General features: G+C 33.3%; 1 protein-coding gene across 1 annotated transcript; it reads right to left on the bottom strand.

Moving 5' to 3' along the window:
- Positions 1-414: 414 nt before the first annotated feature.
- LOC127733491 (long-chain fatty acid transport protein 2-like) lies at positions 415-16,170 on the bottom strand. Its single transcript, XM_052242844.1, has 10 exons — positions 15,804-16,170; positions 15,397-15,507; positions 14,811-15,026; positions 10,081-10,239; positions 8,604-8,728; positions 7,490-7,681; positions 7,040-7,148; positions 6,355-6,550; positions 2,107-2,204; positions 415-1,017 (listed from the first exon to the last, which is right to left on the bottom strand). Exons 1-10 carry the CDS (start codon positions 16,168-16,170, stop codon positions 707-709), a joined length of 1,884 nt encoding a protein of 627 aa, XP_052098804.1. The 3' UTR covers positions 415-706.
- Between the last annotated feature and the right edge of the window lie 1,782 nt (positions 16,171-17,952).

The following is a 17,952-nucleotide window of genomic DNA, read 5'->3' as shown; positions in this document are numbered from 1 at the left end:
TATGTTTTTCATATTTTCAACTATTGTATAAAATATGATGGTAATGCTTTGTAGTAAAATTTTATAAACAGTTAACTAACTATTCCTAATTTGAACATATACAAAAAAGTTGACTACGTGTTTCAAAATGTATTTCCCGGATTGCTATACATAAATGAACATCTGTGATATAAAACAAACTACTGTATTCTAGCAAAGACCTCATCGCTGTTTGGAAATCTGCGATACTTGACCCCACTTTGAACTATTGGCGCCAGACAACAAACAATTTCGAGTTGTGGCGTCAGACATTTTCTTTTGTGATGTCAAAAACTTACGGGAACGTATATGATGTCCTGTTATGGCTGACAAATGATAATAAAGTCGTTCTTCATCATATAATTATAACTAGTACAATTAAATGAAATGCCAAGACTGACTAAAATTTGGTTTACTAAGTGACAGGACATCAACAGTAAATCTGAAAGTGAAATGTGAAATGAAAGAACTTAGAATGATGCTTTTTCTTGGTTACAAGAAGCAAGACTAGATGAAAGACGATTTAATTCTTTTTGCGAATAGGAATATATAATTGTTCTTGGTTTAGGATATACACATTTATGAAGCGGTTGAGTATATATAACAAACCGATATCTATAACTCATTAAACATGGATATTGGCTAATAAAACTTCTGACAATGTATTCGCATAGATTATTGTTCATCGTCACAGTTTAGAATGGATAACTTGACTATAATTGTCTAAAGACATGGGAACATATGTCTTTGCAAGATTGTCTAACACATACAACGGATCTTTCACTTTGTTCGGGTCAAAACCCTCTTCTACCAATTCAATTTTTCTGTGTTTCATTGTTTGTGTGACAATTTGCTCAGTTAATATCCTAAGAAAAATAGGTCTTGCATAACTTGGTAATTCGTGTTCTATTTTCTTATACATCTGTTGCAACAGTTCATTTGTAACTGATACTCCGTGATTAAATGTTATAGCAGCCATACCGGCTCGACCATCTTCACCTTAGAAAATAAAAAAAATCATCCTAGTATTTTAATAATAATATTCCTCGAATAATATCATGAGCAATGTCTGTAAATTAGTATATCTATAATTAATAAACCATGTTGTTATAAAATCTTGATTTCCATTTTTTTTGTCAACGGAAATTCTAATGATTCACATGAATTTGAAAAAAAACTCTTCATATAAACAAGGTAACTACGCTCCTTTTTATTCATCAAAAGTTACTTTGGAAACTATATAAATGAACGGTATTGATAGTAAACATTGTTAAATTTGTCGAAGCCGGATGTAAAGTATCATAGAATTTTTATTTGTCAAAAACAACACGGTGGGTAACACTTATGGCACATGAAATGCTTGCGCTTCCGGACCACATTTTTTAATGCGTACCAGGGGCGGATCCAGGATTTTAGGTTGGGAGGGGGGGGCGCAAACTTAAATTTTCGCCAAGCAGAGCGAGGCAAAAATTTGTTTGAGGTAAAATTATCGAAATATTCTTTATTAAGCTGAGGACAACCCATGCTTTGCAAATTTTAGGGAGGGGGCGCACGCCGCCACGCCCCAGCCTGAATCCGCCCCTGCGTACATGTTGTTCAATTTTTTTCGACATAACATGTCTTCAAATGAGAAAAACACATTGTATTTATTCAGCAAACATGTTACAAAATATAAACAAATAGAAATAATATAATCTTTGACTTCATAATAAAGTTTATCAAAGATTTTGAATTTTCATCGAATTTGTGATTGTAAACTCAACGAGTACCATTCCAGGGGCAGGAACTGCTTAGGCTTCCGAAACACTTACGCTAACACCTAGCGTAAATTGAACTCTTTTTTATCCTTAGTTTTCTGTAAAATAAATGCTGTCTTGCAGATATACTTACAATGAACACTTGGTTTTTTAAAAGTTTTATTTTATCGCAGTGTCGTTTGCCCTTTATCAATTAAAGATGTTTTATCCCCTTTTGATATTTTCTTAACACTGCTTGTACTGAACAGGAGGCAAATATACCAACAAAAAAAATCAAAATTTTCAATTCTTAAAAAATTGAGATTGAACTATTATTTAATCTATAAAATACCTTGAATTTGTACGCCATACACATTAGCATCGTGTACAAATGGCAGTGTAGATATTGCATCCGAGACCTCTCTTGTTGATACATTCTCACTTTTCCATCTATCAAAAAAAATCTTTTCGTAAGTTACAATAATCTAGAGTCCAATAGAAATTTATTATGTTGAAGTTCTTGGGGACCATATCTTCAACATTTACGAATTACAAATGCATGTTAAAATTATTCAAAACACTAATTTTTGTCTATCATGTTGCAAAGATAGTCGTAGTAAGATTTGACACAACTTTGGTTTGAAATGCTCTTCAACTTTGTTCTTTATTTGCCCTCCCAAATGTTTTGATTCGAGCGCCACTGATATAAAATTTCAGCTGCACCTGCATATGGATTATATACATATCAGTCGATACGATATTCCAGAGCTTGCATTTCCTATCATGATTCCCGGTATAGAGAGTTGCTGCTTACAAGACAGCAATTAAATCAAGGGTTCTAAGTGGTGAAGATGAAGTAATATCTTCGAAAATTTAAGGGGGCATCAACAGTTGACCGTTATAGAATATCTGTTCCAAATGTCGTTACCACAAGCCCGGTATCTTTTTCTCGGATGTGACATCACATTACTTGCACGAGCAATACGACGGGTGTGGAGCCGATAAACTATTATCAGCTCAGTTGTCAGTGTTTCGGTCTTGTCATGATTTATAAATTATTTTTCTAAAATTCCCCGGTGATAAATTTAGGAATCATTAAGAAACTAAGGTTCCAACTCCCTCAGGAAAAGTTGACTATAGGTAAACTGTGCTATTCTTTTTCATTTCCTTAGGGTCAGATAGCTCCTGACATTTTTACTTTAAATACACCCCTGTCTTTAACAAGTTTTGATTTTAGCGTTCCTAATGAAGCTAAATCCAGAAAATCGGATGCAACAAGTCCATAAAGTGTTATTCCATTAAATGGCTAGTTTTACTTGTTTCAGTTGTTCATAACAGCATGGACTTATCCTGTTCGAAACCCCACATCAACCTCCTTATCGACGAGCAGGGCAGTCATGATATTTGTTTTTAATCTGATCTGCATTTTACACATACTGTAGATTTAAACAGGTATATTTGTGCTTAATCTTTAAATGCCTGTTTTGTGGCATTCACTATTATATTATGGATGATTTCAAGAGATTAATTAAATTTCTCCATGGTGGATTTTTAAAGTTCTTTCAAATACTGTTTGACAAGTTGACATTACATATTGCATAGATATGGCTCTGATTTTGATGCGCCATTTTACAAATGAATCAATAGCATGCAGATATGTGACCAAGTGAACTTACTTTTTGTACTTTTTCAAGTCACCTCCAATAACTTTCTATTAACCAAAGTTTATGTAAATAAATAGAATTGACATAGCAAGTATTTCCTATTAAACCCAGGAGAGCACTGTATCTAGTTTCCTAACTTTTGGTTAATTGATGTCAACTCAATTTTATATGCTTTATAAAGCTCCTTTTCCCCCCTCGTATATTTTGTCAAAATAATTTGATTGACAGTTTTGTTGTAGTCATAATTGATGTTATATAATTGTTGATACAAATACAGTTTGGATGATTGAACAGTTGTGTTATCTCTGAGGTCACATCCACAGAATTCTGCTCTGATCGCTTGAGGACCATCATGTGAAAATTATATTGATCCAGACAAAACATAATCTGATATTATAAATTGAAATTCTATTAGAACTTAAAATGTATTTGATTAACTGATAAAATCTGTTGATCTGGATTTCAGATTCTAACAGTAATAACAGGGTGATGTTAAGTGGCTCTTTGTATGTTTTCTTTCATTCGACTGTTCAATAATTCCAAGATTGGATTGATCTTCCTGACATTCTCTATGATGAGATTTGTGAAGGTTAAGGTCCATTCAGTTGTCAGAGTAATAAACTGATCAGAAATCAGGAAGAATAATGACAACTTCAGGGGAACTAGTACAGGCGTTAGTGATAAAGCCTCTCCATGCAATACGATGTAAATTCCAGGGGTTTTCTAGTCAAGGAAGTGACAGTGAGGAGTCTGTGGTCGGAAATCTCTCTGAGGTAAATTTTAATTCTACTGTATGACAAATCATTTATATAAATACTGAATTAATTTGGTAAACAACTCATGTGCATTATAATCCTTCAGCTCAGCTCTTTCAAAAGGCTGAGTACATCATTGCCATTGGTTAAATTTTGGCATCTAAATTTTAATTGCCAAAATGTCCATTTGAATCACTTAGCTATTTCAAACATGGCTTTGATGGAAGGTATGCATTAGAATATCTACAATTCAAAATGACTGAAAGAGCATCTGATTAAATACAATGATGGTATGATCCTCCTGCCACTCAGTGGTTGGGACATATAATGTTACCCATGTCAGTCAGACTTCTTCATTCAAAAAAATTGTCATTTGTCTAGATTTTTTATCGTTGAGCCTGTAGATATAGAACTGATTTTTGGTTTGGCAGCTCTGACAGCTCATAAGAGTAAGCTACAGATTGAGTTTGTGTTTTGTTTCAGATTGCCTAATTTTCACAAAGTTAATGCCCTTAGAATTTTCGTATGGAGGCAATGATGAACGACTTTTTAGATACCATGATAAAGACCAGTCTAAATATTGTTCCTGTGCTGTTATTCATCTTGTTTATAAAGTGAGCCCTGATAAAGACCAGTCTAAATATTGTTCCTGTGCTGTTGTTCATCTTGTTTATAAAGTGAGCGTAGAGATTTTGTGTCATGATTCAGAATAATTTGAGTCCATTTGCTGCATAACTATTAAGTATTTATGATTGAGATACATGTACATGTATAGTGAGATGAAAATTCATATTCAGGTTGATAATAATTTGACACTATTTTAAAAGTTCTAAAATGTCAGTATACTTGTGCAAATATTTAACATGTATATTATACTTTCCTAAAGGAGAATAATAGACTTAAATATAGAATATGGACCTCTTCCAAAGAGTAAATGATCAGGTTCGCTAGCATGAATTGTGCTTTCCTAAGCATTATCTGATTAAGCTTACTTTATTAGACTGTCTCAGATTATGTCCAGAATGCAGGATTTTACACCATTTATCCCAGACCCCCTGCCAAAATTTTTCGCCTCGCTCAGCTCGGCGATCAGTTCTGCCTCATTAAAATAATATGCCTAGTCACGGCCTTGGCAGTAACGAAAGGGGATATATACAACTTATATGTTATAATGTAACAAGTTAATTTATCATATTAATCATTATCAAATAACCATATATTTTCAAAAAACATTTCTTGTGTTAACTTGTAAAATGTGCGCAAATGTAGGTCCTTTTAATGCACATGCATTTTAGGCATGCGCTCAAATATAATGCACTGATTATTTTCTCTATACTCGTAAAGTATTTGAAAAGAGCAGTCTTCTAGTATTTCATGTGGAAATCTATAATTTTCTTTTTTTTTCTCAAGTCACGTCTTTATGCCGTTTTCTCTAATAATTTTAACCAAATTAAAGCATTTTGCGCAACAAAAACTGCAGTAGCACCCATTTTTTTATTTGTTGGAAATAGAATAATCAATGCATGTTGAGTTGTAAGGTTCTCAAAGAAAAAATATTAATTAGCAAAGTCGTATTTCAATGGGTTTTTGTGTTTTCTTAAACATTTCCTAAAAGATAAGATTTTTTTGTTTTGATAAAAAGTGTTTACACTGTAAAGAATCATCAACCTAGTATCAAATTCTGGCACTATAATAGGCGGTTATAAAATGTCGTTTTAATTATTGTTTGGTTATTGCTGAGTTTTGAAATGGTGACACACTGTTACGCTCTCCTGTGAGGCTCATTTGATTCTTTACCAATTTTATTGACTTTTGTGGTCATAATGTTTTTGCTGTTGATTAATCAAGTTCTAACACATTGATGAACATTTCAAGCAATGCGATTAGACACAGTTAAAACATACGAAATTGCTCATGGTTGAATTCCGTGCGGTGACGAGTAGTTGGTCACAAAGTCATCCTTTGGCTTTTAGTGATTAACTGTTCCATTGGTAATCATACAACATTGAATGTATTTAGCATTAAAAAAACTTAACTTAAGGTAAAATATTGTCTACGCTACACTTTAAACTTGAAAACGATTCAGTGCTTTGTTTTTACATACCATATATTCAAATGCTCTGTGTTTCTTCTGTTCATATGAAAATGATTTGATAAAGAAAAAGTAAAAATATTGTTTACCTGAAAGTGTCACCTACTCGGTCTCTGAAGTACATGTAGTAGTGTTTGTCTAGATAAAACAGATCTCCAAAATTAAAGAACACATCTCCGTCTTTAAATGCATTTCTAACAATTTTCTTTTCATTCATTTCTTTTGATCCTTTGTAAAATTCCGTGATGTATTCTGGAACACCAGAAATAAACAAACCTTCTTCACCTAAAAGAGAAAAACGCAGTTTATTTATCGTATAAACATAACACATGACGTTAATAGATAAAGTATAAATTAGGAATAGAAATGAGAATGGAAAAGGGGAATGTGTCAAAGAGACAACAACCCGACCAAAGAGCAGAAAACAGCCCAAAGCCACCAATGTGACATAAGCTCAAAGTATAATATAAATTACATATTATAAATTGAGACAGTAAATGTTAAATCGCAAGTACAGTTTAATCGTATCCTAGCATATACCTATTAAAAAAAATTGATGTTCAACTTTTAAATTACTTAGTACCGATAATGCTGTTAAATTCTTTTTTGTTGCTGATGTAATAAATATATATAGCATTATGGGCAATGCATATACGTTAACACTTATCTACACATCTGTTTAACCTAAACGTATTTCAAATGTGGCATCACAACTGATAAAGTTAAAACAGAAACTTTAGATAATGCAAATTTTCAGTATTACTACGATAGTACCTGGCTTTAAAAGAACACATCTTCCATTCTTGTCTCTGATTGGTTCATACGTTATTGGGTCATGACGTACAAGAAAGTTTTCTACACCACGTTGTGGTCCAAATTGTCTCTGTGAAGAATTTATATGGTAAACAATTGTACTATTTGTATCAATAACCACTGAAAAAACAATGACTAAATTTGAGTCCTTTTTTATATGAGCGCCATTGATGAGTCTTATGTAGCGCATCTAAGCCGGGTATCTTTCATGAAGTTTTATAGTTTTGACTGAAATTCGATTATAAAGACGGGCGTGCTACATGCTAAAATAATACATAAGAACATGTAAGGAATTTTTTTTTCATGCCAGAACACGCAATACTCTTAATCTGATGCTTATATAATTAATAGGTTATCTAAAGGAGGAAATGAAACATTTTTTTTTTATCATTATATGAAAAAAAAACTTGCAGTCATAGGTGACCATCTTCCAATGCACCCAGGCTTATTTAAGATATTCCAGGTCCCTGTTGTTCCCTCGGTTGCTCCAAAGAACTCTGCTATCAACGGAATGTTGTATCGACCTTTAAACTCTTCCCATATATCGGGTCGTAAACCATTTCCGATGGCACATCTAACTTTATGCACTTTATCAAGGTCATTCTATAATGCAAATAAATCTGTGGTTCTATATTTTGAACAGTCAATCACTAATCACACTTTCCAGACCAATTTGAAATTTGACAATCCATTGAAAAAAGTTAAGCTCTGAACACGGAAACACGTGAAATAAAAATCGCAAAACGTTGCACGGAAATTAAAAATCGAGGAAAACGAAGCACGAGAAAAAAAATTGTACATATTAAGGAAAAAAGTACTCGAAGTTATTACTCAACCGTTCTTGGAGATCATGCAGTCATTATTAATTGATACGAAGACCCTGCGGTCACCTTTTAGCGTCCACTAGTTGCATCTGATTTGAAAAACATTATTAATAGTAATTTTTGATGGACTTTATTATCCTGGGAACCATTTCATTAATACACCATTTAAAACAATATCCGGGCTGACTTTGAATTAGTCCCGATTTTACTTTTTAATCAAATGCGGGACAAGCACGAGAAAGTAAGAGTACCGACACGAAACACGGAAAATAAGTAATGGGAAACACGAAGCACGCACATCGAACCAAACACGAGAAAACGAGAAATAAAACGTCAAAACACGAAAACACGTGAAATAAAAAGGCCGAAAACGTTGCACGAAAATAACCCTTTACCACCCTCTTAATAGAGTTCAGTGTATCAAATTAAAATGTTATTTTTTCCGAATTTATCGATATGTAGACAGAATATGAAAGACTTGTATATTACGTTTGCGACTTAGACGGAGAAAGATTACTGTGAAGGTACCATGGCGAAGGGCGGAGTTGAAGGGCAATTGCCATCTTGCCACCCGCCGTACCTAATGTAGAAATTGATATCCATTATAATAAGATATGGCTAAAAGATTGGAACGGCATACATGTATTAGATAAAAATAAAAGAAACATATCCATGTAAATTGTTAATCGATATATACAAACCGGAGGCACCCGAAGTAGATATCGACACATTTCTCCTATATACTGTATAACTGTAACGTTGTGTTTCCGAACTTCGTCAAAGTAAGCACGAGCTGAGAATTTTCTACCAATCAGAATCGTCGCACCTGGAGTAGAATGCAAAAGTAAAAAAAATGGCAATGCATCTAAAACGTATCTTAATTTACCACGTTCCGTTTGTTGATAAAGTCTAACGTTTGATTCTGTCAGTTTTTATGGACTACCCCTTTTTAAATTTACCTTATGGTTTTTGTAATGCTTTTTTTATGTAGCCTTTAATTTCTTTCTTTCTAGTTGTTATTAAGTAATCGATATAATTGAATTCCTGTCTTTTTTGGTTTACTTTTTATCATGTTTTTAAATTTGTCTATCGCCGGACTACTCGACATAATAAGTGGTTACTCACAATACTCACGCGATTAAACACCATGCACATGTGTTTGTGTCCGTCTCACGTCAAGAGTCACATCAGTGGTTACTCCAAATACTGACTTTACCAAATCAGATGTTATGTGCCTGTTCCAAGTCCTGTTGTCTCTCTTTTCCAAGTCACCAATTACGTCAATGGTTACTCAGAATACTGACTTCGCCACGCAAAATTTTTGTGCCTGTCCCAAGTCACGAATTACTCAAGAGGTTACTCACATTACTCCAGGAGATAATAGGTAGAGTGTTGGACGCTCACAATATCGATTTTAACCATACCACAAAGTCATGAAATACGTCAGTTGTTTCACACTTTACTGAATGTTTATGTGTCTGTCGAAAGTCAGGAATTACGACAGTGGCTACTCCCAATACTAATTTACGACAGTACATATTCTGAATTTTAAAATTGAAATGTTAAGCTTATCCGTATTTGAATGGTAACCACAGTTGTCTTTAAGTATAACTTTTTTTTTCGGAGGAGGATTGTTGTCTTAATGGCGTTTACTTCTTTACATCTTCTTTTTATTTTGTTTTAAATCTCCTTAAAATAAAATGAATAAACCGCCCTTGACCATTTGAATAAGAATTAAACATAAAGGCTATTTAATACGAGAATGTCAACTAGCAGGTTGGACATATTGCAAATGCATGTAAAGTTCGAAAATACAACCTTTAAATCTAACTATTATACGAGATCCATGACAAAGATGTTTAAATGTGCCAAAAATTCAATTATATTACGTCTTGTGTTTTAAAAGTTATGTGGGAATATTCCATTGAAGAACTGCCATATATAAAATGTTTTTTAGATCCTTTGAAGTCAATTTCAATGATTGCAAGATGTTCTGGAATAATATCATTCACGATACCAATTTTTCTGCTCCAAATGCGCATTTCGACAATTAAAGTCTCTTCAGTGATGCTCCAGGCCAAAAGATAAAGAGCTATTTACCAAAAGGGACAAAACAGTATAGCCAAAGCAGGGCAACAAAAACGGCAGTCTAGTCTACGTATTTTTATATATACAAACCAACGTCTATTGTATTAAATAGTCCAAGGAGTGTAGCAGCACTATGGTAAAGTGGTGTACATATGTATGCTATATCATTTTCATTAAAGTTAAAAAACAGGAACGACTTCGACAATCCAATTGCTTTCGTTTGGTTTATTATGGCTGGCTTAGGTAAACCTGTAAAAATTGAACAATACACTTATTATTTTACTGAAATTCGCCTTTTTCCTTTTTCTGTCTACAAGAAAAAAAATCAAGCGAAAGAAACACCGACAGAAGATCATTTAACAGAATAATACTAATATTTAGTGACCAATTTTGAATTACTACATAATTGATTAAATAATCATATTCATGCAAATGCAACACAATACATGAGTGGTTAAAAACATTAAGTAAAGTTTCGATTTTTATCCCTAACATTTACAAGTAACACAACTAAAATTTTTATGTAGTGTGAAATTCATTCAATAATTCTTCTATAGTTCCATTTTATATGGATATAGAATGGAATTAGTGAAAACTGCCTATCATACTTGATACAATAATAAAACCTCAATTATAGCTGTAATAATGAAACTATAAATCCTAACATGAAATGTATTACGCTAGATTAAATTGTAACTATTTTTTTCTCTCGAAAATAGTAAACATATTAACACTAGGACAGATGTTAAGCTCCACCAATTTTAAATTTTGAAGTATTACTCTCAATGAAAAATTATAAAGATCAGAGTATCTAATCTTAAACTTGTAACCAAAAGGTAACTAAGAGACACAGGTGAAACAATTTTGAATCGTCCAAAACGGGTTTTTAAAACATGTGTTTGGCAATGTTCGTGTCACTGGCCATAGAATAAGCGCAAGAACTGTTATTTCAGTGCATAGTTTGGACTTCAAGGCGACTAACCAACCAAACAAAGAACTTACTGTGAGGAAACTTAAGGAACGAATTCAGTGGTCAATAAATCATCAACAATGTAATACCGGGTACACACCATTTGAAAAGAATCCATTGGTCAGACGAGACTCGATTCATTTTAAGGTTCATATGGACCCTTTGGCTAAAATGGCTGCATTTTCACCTAAAAATTTACTCTGAGTAGAGACAAACCTGTGTGTTTTAAGGCATAGCATGCCCTAGATAAATAAATTTCAAATATGTTTTAGGTTTTAGAAAATTAAAAACTTAACAGGATTTTACAGTGCACTTTTTTTCATTCCTCCAGAAGGTGCCAAAATAAACTAAGTTGGGAAAGAGGTTTGAGAACTTCCCCATAGGTAATAATTGAAGTGAACTGTATTGATTGACATGGACAATAGATGGACAATAAATACCTGACAATAACTGGTGATTTAAACTGTGTACCTGAGTGGACCATATCAAGTGAAACTCAACTGTTTGTTAATTTTAGCATCTTCTGCAGGAACGAAAAAAAGTGCACTGCAAAATCCAGTTAAGTTTTAAATTTTCTAAAACATACAATGCATTTGAATTTTATTAATCTAGGGCATGCTATGCCTTAAAACTTTTCCAGATGCACAGGTTTTTCTGTACTCAGAGTAAATTGTAAGGTGAAAACGCAGCCATTTTAGCCAAAGGGTCCACATGAACCTTAAAACTGGTTGACGGTAGTATTTCTTGTTTGAGACTTCAATTACAGACAATTATATTCCGTATGGGAATGCTTTTCACACGACTGCAAGTTAAATCTTATTTTCTTGACGGCACCGGGAATGTCAATAAGTGACGTAGGGACATTTTTAAAAGGACTGAATCCGCGCAATTTGATCGTCATGCTTTTTCCGATAGACATATCTTTCGGGATGACAACGCTGGACCTTATCACGCACAGATTTTGGGACAATATTTGGAATCTGAGTCAATTGGCACTATACCATGGCAGCCATGTCACCAGACATAAATCCCATTGGAAATGTGGGGGACTTTTTCAGGCGAAAAAATAAGGAGAAAGAACCCAGATGTACAAAACTTTCTGAACTGGGGAATACCTTGGTTCCAACAATTTAAACTCCGAAGTCTTGTTCAGAAAATGAATCGACAAGTGAATCTTCTTTACTGTAAACGCGGAGAGTATACCCGATAGTGACAGTCGGGGTTTTTTAACGACAGTAAATGTGTGAATTTCTGAACTGGGGAATACCTTGGTTCCAACAATTCAAACTCCGAAGTCTTGTTCAGAAAATGAATCGACAAGTGAATCTTCTTTACTGTAAACGCGGAGAGTATACCCGATAGTGACAGTCGGGGTTTTTTAACGACAGTAAATGTGTGAATATTTAGCTTCTGGAACATGACATTTTGTTTCTACGTTTACAAATCATGAAAATCGTGTGCACATTAAAACTTTTACTGGTATTTTTCTTGTCGTTTTTCTCTTATAATGAAAATGGAAATAAAACTTTACCAACCAAATGGTTTAGTCTTTTACTTAGTATAAAATATCCATAGACTTAAAACTTCTTGCAGTTAAATACTTATATTTCAAATTATAAAATTATATATTGCTGAAACACCAGGTGGTGCTTAACCTTTGTCGGAGTGTACATCTCAATTTAGATGTATTATAAGACTAACTAATAGTCTTTATAATGTAAGTGAAACATGCTGAATGTTATTGTGAATCTAAATTATTTTCTTTTCACAGCATACGCAATTTGTGAAACTATTCTATATCCTTTCATCTGGAAACATGACATGCATTATCGATGAAAGTACGAAATTGATTTACATGAATATTACACAACATATAGATATGTACGAACTCAACATAGATACCAGGTTTACAATTTTGTACGCCAGACGCGAGTTTCGTCTACAAAAGTCTCATTAGTGACGCTCGAATAAAAAAAAGTTAAAAAGGCCAAATAAAGAACGAATTTAAAGAGCATTGAGGACCCTAAATCCCGAAAGTTTTATTTCCAAACATAGGTAAGGTAATCTATTCCTGGTGTGAAAATCCTTAGTATTTCGAACAATTCATAGTTTTGTAAACCTTTAATTTATCATTATGACCATATCAATGATAATTCATGTCAACACTGAAGTACTGACTACTGGGCTAGTGATACCCTCGAGGAGGAAACCTCCACAGCAGTGGCATCGACCCAGTGGTTGTAAATAAACTCATCATAGATACCAGGTTTATAATTTTGTACGCCAGACGCGCGTTTCATCTACAAAAGACTCATCAGTGTTGCTAGAATCAAAAAGTTAAATAGGCAAAATAAATAACGAAGCTGAAAGGCATTGAGGACCCAAAGTTCCGAAAGGTTTTGCCAAATACAGACAAGGTAATCTATTCCTGGGGTAAAAAATCCTAAGTATTTCAAAAAATTCAAAGTTAAAAGTTAAAACATATTAAAAACAATGGTGAAAATAACCTATAGAAAAATATAGTAGTGCTCTTTCCAATTCCCGGTTTTAAGGGGATTTGTGTAGCTCGATTGCAAGTTTTTATGTAATGTTTTTTGTGGACAGATGATTAACGTCATGTCTTTTTCCTTCAGACACGAGACTGCCTCTCCTTTTCCAACTAATGATATTTTACCCTATCCTATTGTCATAGTTACTAACATGTAAATGGTAAAAACTAGATGTTATGATGAAACAAGTTAGAAAATAACACGGCGGCAATAAAAACCCATCATTCGAAGAAAAGTAGATAACAACTCGGCAAACAGGAAAGACGATATTCCAGGGTGGCGATTCTTATCATAATATCATTGATAGATGGTTATAAAGAAGCAATGGTAATGTTGAAGTCCTCCCTTCAAAGGTTTTACGGACCATATCATGATGTGGTTGACTATGGAATACATATGTTACATAAGACCAATGAATTGTTAAGCTTGTCGCAGCCAAAGCACACACTCTTTCCTTCATTTGGATTGAACTTGCATTCACATGGCGGGTGATGCTTACAGATCAGGAGACGCGTATCTTGTCGACGCACACGGTTTTGCTCCTTTTTTGATTTCATGCAATTTCCTGGTTTTTTCACATGATCTGTATGTTCGACTACCAATAAAATACAGTTGCATCTTATCTTTGTCATCAGCAAATGTGCCTAATATATGTTTACTTGCAATTAACATTGACTTGCACAAGACGGATGCCAATAGTAAAGCAGATAGATCATGTGCAGTTAAATGTTTTAGTTTTTCTTGTTTGTGTATTGTGGACTGTTGTTCTTTTTACTTTGATCTTGGTGTTTTCTGTCTGAGGTACATTGACAAATTTGACACACCAGATGTTATCATGAATTTATTCTTCTAGAAGAATGATGAAACCAATGCATACTTGCAACACGTTATTGTACTAAAATTTACGATAAACGGGACGAATTTCCTTTTCCTTGGTGGCCGTGATAATTATCCGCCATCTAACGGACTGTACGAGTGTTTGCTGTGACGTCTTAGATATCAATGAACGTACTTTTTTATTACTAAAAAACTTTTACAGCAACGATAAAGATATCCTAAATTGGTGAAATTGATTACTGAATTATATCACCAATACAGAGTTTTATTGTGGAAGTATGATTTTCCATGCAGGAATTAAAACCACATTTTTTTCCTTATAACAAAGATGTAACAGTAGAGATGTAAGTAAAGGTTAAACTTGCCTATTTTCCCTAATATTAGTATGATAATGATAGAAACTAGTGATATGATTATGAAACTGACCTAAAATATACTACAAAAGGTGAAGTAGTGAAAAATACCTGTAGTGCCCGATGTGTAAATGTAACACACTGGATGTAGAGGTGAAACACTTTGTCGAAATACTTTACATATAGGGACAGGATTGGCTACTATTAACAGATCATCCATAGAAACGTATCTTTCATCTAATTCCGCTCGACATTTACCAAATACATAAATGGGAAGGGAAGATATTTCATCCCTTATATCATCAATACTTGCTAGCAACTCATCGCCTGAAATGAAAACTAGTTAAATAGCATTTATATTAACCTACATGTTCTTATTCTGTAACGTTTAGATCCTGCACAATTTGAACATCGTGTTAATTAGATTGTACCAATTTATATAGAGGACAGAATTTCTTCTTATAAACGTTAAGCAACTGGTTAATCTATGAATATTTTTTTTGAGTTTAAGACTGGATTTATACCTTTTGTCTTCTGATTGACCATCAGAACAATTCATGTATAAATACATTCAACATCTTAGCTGTATCCATTATTGCACTAAACAGGTTTAGTTCGATCTAATGCGATATAAAAAGCCAAGTTTCAATTAGTATTTGAAAAGTGTACAGTAAAAAATAAACAATATTTAACTCGCCTTCTCCCACAATCAATGCTTTGGCTTCACTGACTGCAATAGAATGAGCCAGAGGTTTAGATTTTAGATGGAAGTTGACAAAAGCAGCTGAAATGCCAAGTTTCTGTAACCCTAAAATGAAAAGTAAAAATATCATTTTGACATTAATTTGTAGTATTTCTGCAATTTTGTTCAGTTGGTTAGTGTACTGTAATTATACGCATAAATTTGAAATGAGCGACTTGCATGTTCTTTACAGGGGTCGAACATTCATGTCAATGTCACTACTTGTTCGTTAATCTTGTATCAAAAATAGTATTTTTCTTCAAACATTTTTATTATTTTTGATATCTTTTTCATTAACAGTAGGGAATTCGAAATTATCATAGAACAATAATATAGGATACGTAAACAAAATATGTATATACCAAGGAAAGTCCAAACAAAGCCTGGTTCGTTGTAAATCATCATGGCTACTGTATCTGTCTGGTTTATGTTCAATTTATGAACTACGTTTGCAATCCTATTAGCCATTGCATCCACAAACTCAAAAGTATAGTATTTGTCCTCAAATATAACAAACGTTTTCTTTGGATGTTTCGCCACAGCTTCTTCGAATTGGTCTATAATTCTCTTATCTTCCAGCATAGCCTTCATGATAGCAGCGGACGTCCTTTTTGTAGCCCGTATGGTACGGATGTCGTCGCCAATGTAAGGAAAGAATAGGCGCCATGATGCTAAACCAACTCCAACAGTTCCTGCTGCCCCTAGTAATGCCTTTTGTGTACTCGACATTTTTTATAGTCTAGTTATGCTCATCTGTAAAAAACCTAGATCATTGATACGTATGTCCGTACATATGAAATGAAAAAGTTCAAAACGTCATAGTGCTCTTCAAACTTTATTTGTTGACAACGGGAAAATGAGAAGGAAAAGTTTAGCCGATATTTTATTAAACATACTATAACAAACTCAAGATTTTCCAGGAACATTAACGTTTACCAACAACCTTACATATGACTTTTTTTAATATAGGATGAATGATGAGTCAATGATGTTAGTATTGTAAATTCAGATGATATTGCGATGTTTTTATTAATGCGAAAAATGCGAATAGGCGATTGTATCGCAATAATAAGAACTCGCATTCTGATATCTGATACATATATCTGTATGCAGCTTTTTATGAAATCGCAATAATTAATCTCGCATTTTTGACCATTCTTCAAAAATTGCAATAATAAATGCACGCCATAATTTCTGAATTTACAGTGTTATTAATAGTGATATTGCATCGTTACTTTGGTCATACTCTCCCGAATAACTGCTCAGACTGTTTCTCCTCTGAGTGATTTCATGTTTACCTATGGTATTAATCATAGGTCAATCAATGACTGCTTGATAGATTTAACATTTTTAATTACATTGTGCCATATAAAACTACTTCAGTCTGTTAACAGATTAACCACCCTCTTAATTGTCATGTGCCTTTTTTTACATTGCGATGACCGTGAAGCATTCCGATGTATTGTTGCCAACGAGATTTTTACTTACGTAACTTTCGTGTTTGACTGGTAACCGATCTATAAATACGCGGACATTATCGAGTGCAAAATAACATTCCTTATCGCTTATTATAAATTCATTTCTTAAATGAATACTCATAAAATATTTTTGTTTAGAACATAAATTAATAATATGAAAATGTTTTGACATTGTCGTTAGAAATATATATATAAGTAAAAAATCATTGATAATATCTATGCACACGAACAGAAAAATTGTGTTAACGCATGCGGAAGAACATCTCAAGAACGTTTTGATGGAAAATATGAATGCCTGCTCAAATCCAATCTATTAGAAAAATCATATTATTACAGACATGCACTTGCACTGTACTATTATTAGAATAGTAAAATAGAATGATATACAAATGGATAAAAATTATATTTTATACATATAACTGTTATATACAAACAAACAAACCAGAGTATACTGATTTGTATCACTACAATATAATAGTTATTACGGTGACGTTGAATTCCCTGTCATTTATTCATTATCCACGCACGAACTTGTCTCAGAAAAAAATATATCTCTGTACATTAACCTCACTTTCAGGTATACAGGTGTGATTTTATTTTCTGAGACAAGTGCTTGTGACCATCCACAAGAACTTGCGGTCATCCGATGTTCAGTACTTCACTACTTTGATTAAATATAAATCTACTATATTTGTTTACAGGGTCTAGACGAATTTTTCACATAATTATATACTACACTAAGTACCTATATTTGCTACAAATTTGACAGGCCGCTGTGAAGTCTTACTCAAAAAAAAGTAATTAAAATAAACGTGAAATTTGTTATTAATATATACAGTTACCGTATTACTTTATCCACCCTTCCGACCAAAAAGACATAAAAGAAAAGTAAACATGTGGTTCTTGTGCGCCAAGAATGAATATACATGTCATAGTAACCTTCTTTGGGTCCTCTGGAGTACTAATTCCTGACCCTATTTTCGGGAATTTATCTACTTTACATTTACAAGACTTGTCAATCTTGCACTAACTA

Source organism: Mytilus californianus, unplaced genomic scaffold (genome assembly GCF_021869535.1).
Source record: "Mytilus californianus isolate M0D057914Y unplaced genomic scaffold, xbMytCali1.0.p SCAF_3, whole genome shotgun sequence".
Lineage (NCBI taxonomy): Eukaryota > Metazoa > Mollusca > Bivalvia > Mytilida > Mytilidae > Mytilus > Mytilus californianus.
This window is presented reverse-complemented; position numbering and strand designations above follow the sequence as displayed.

What these genes read in the sequence shown, in the direction of transcription:
- LOC127733491 (XM_052242844.1), bottom strand. Translation starts at nt 16,170, where the DNA reads ATGTCGAGTACACAAAAGGCATTACTAGGGGCAGCAGGAACTGTTGGA. An exon ending in ATGTGTTCTTTTAAAGCCAG is followed by an intron (nt 6,551 to 7,039) that starts GTACTATCGTAG and finishes TTTCTCTTTTAG; the next exon opens with GTGAAGAAGGTTTGTTTATT. An exon ending in CGAGTAGGTGACACTTTCAG is followed by an intron (nt 2,205 to 6,354) that starts GTAAACAATATT and finishes TTTTTTTGATAG; the next exon opens with ATGGAAAAGTGAGAATGTAT.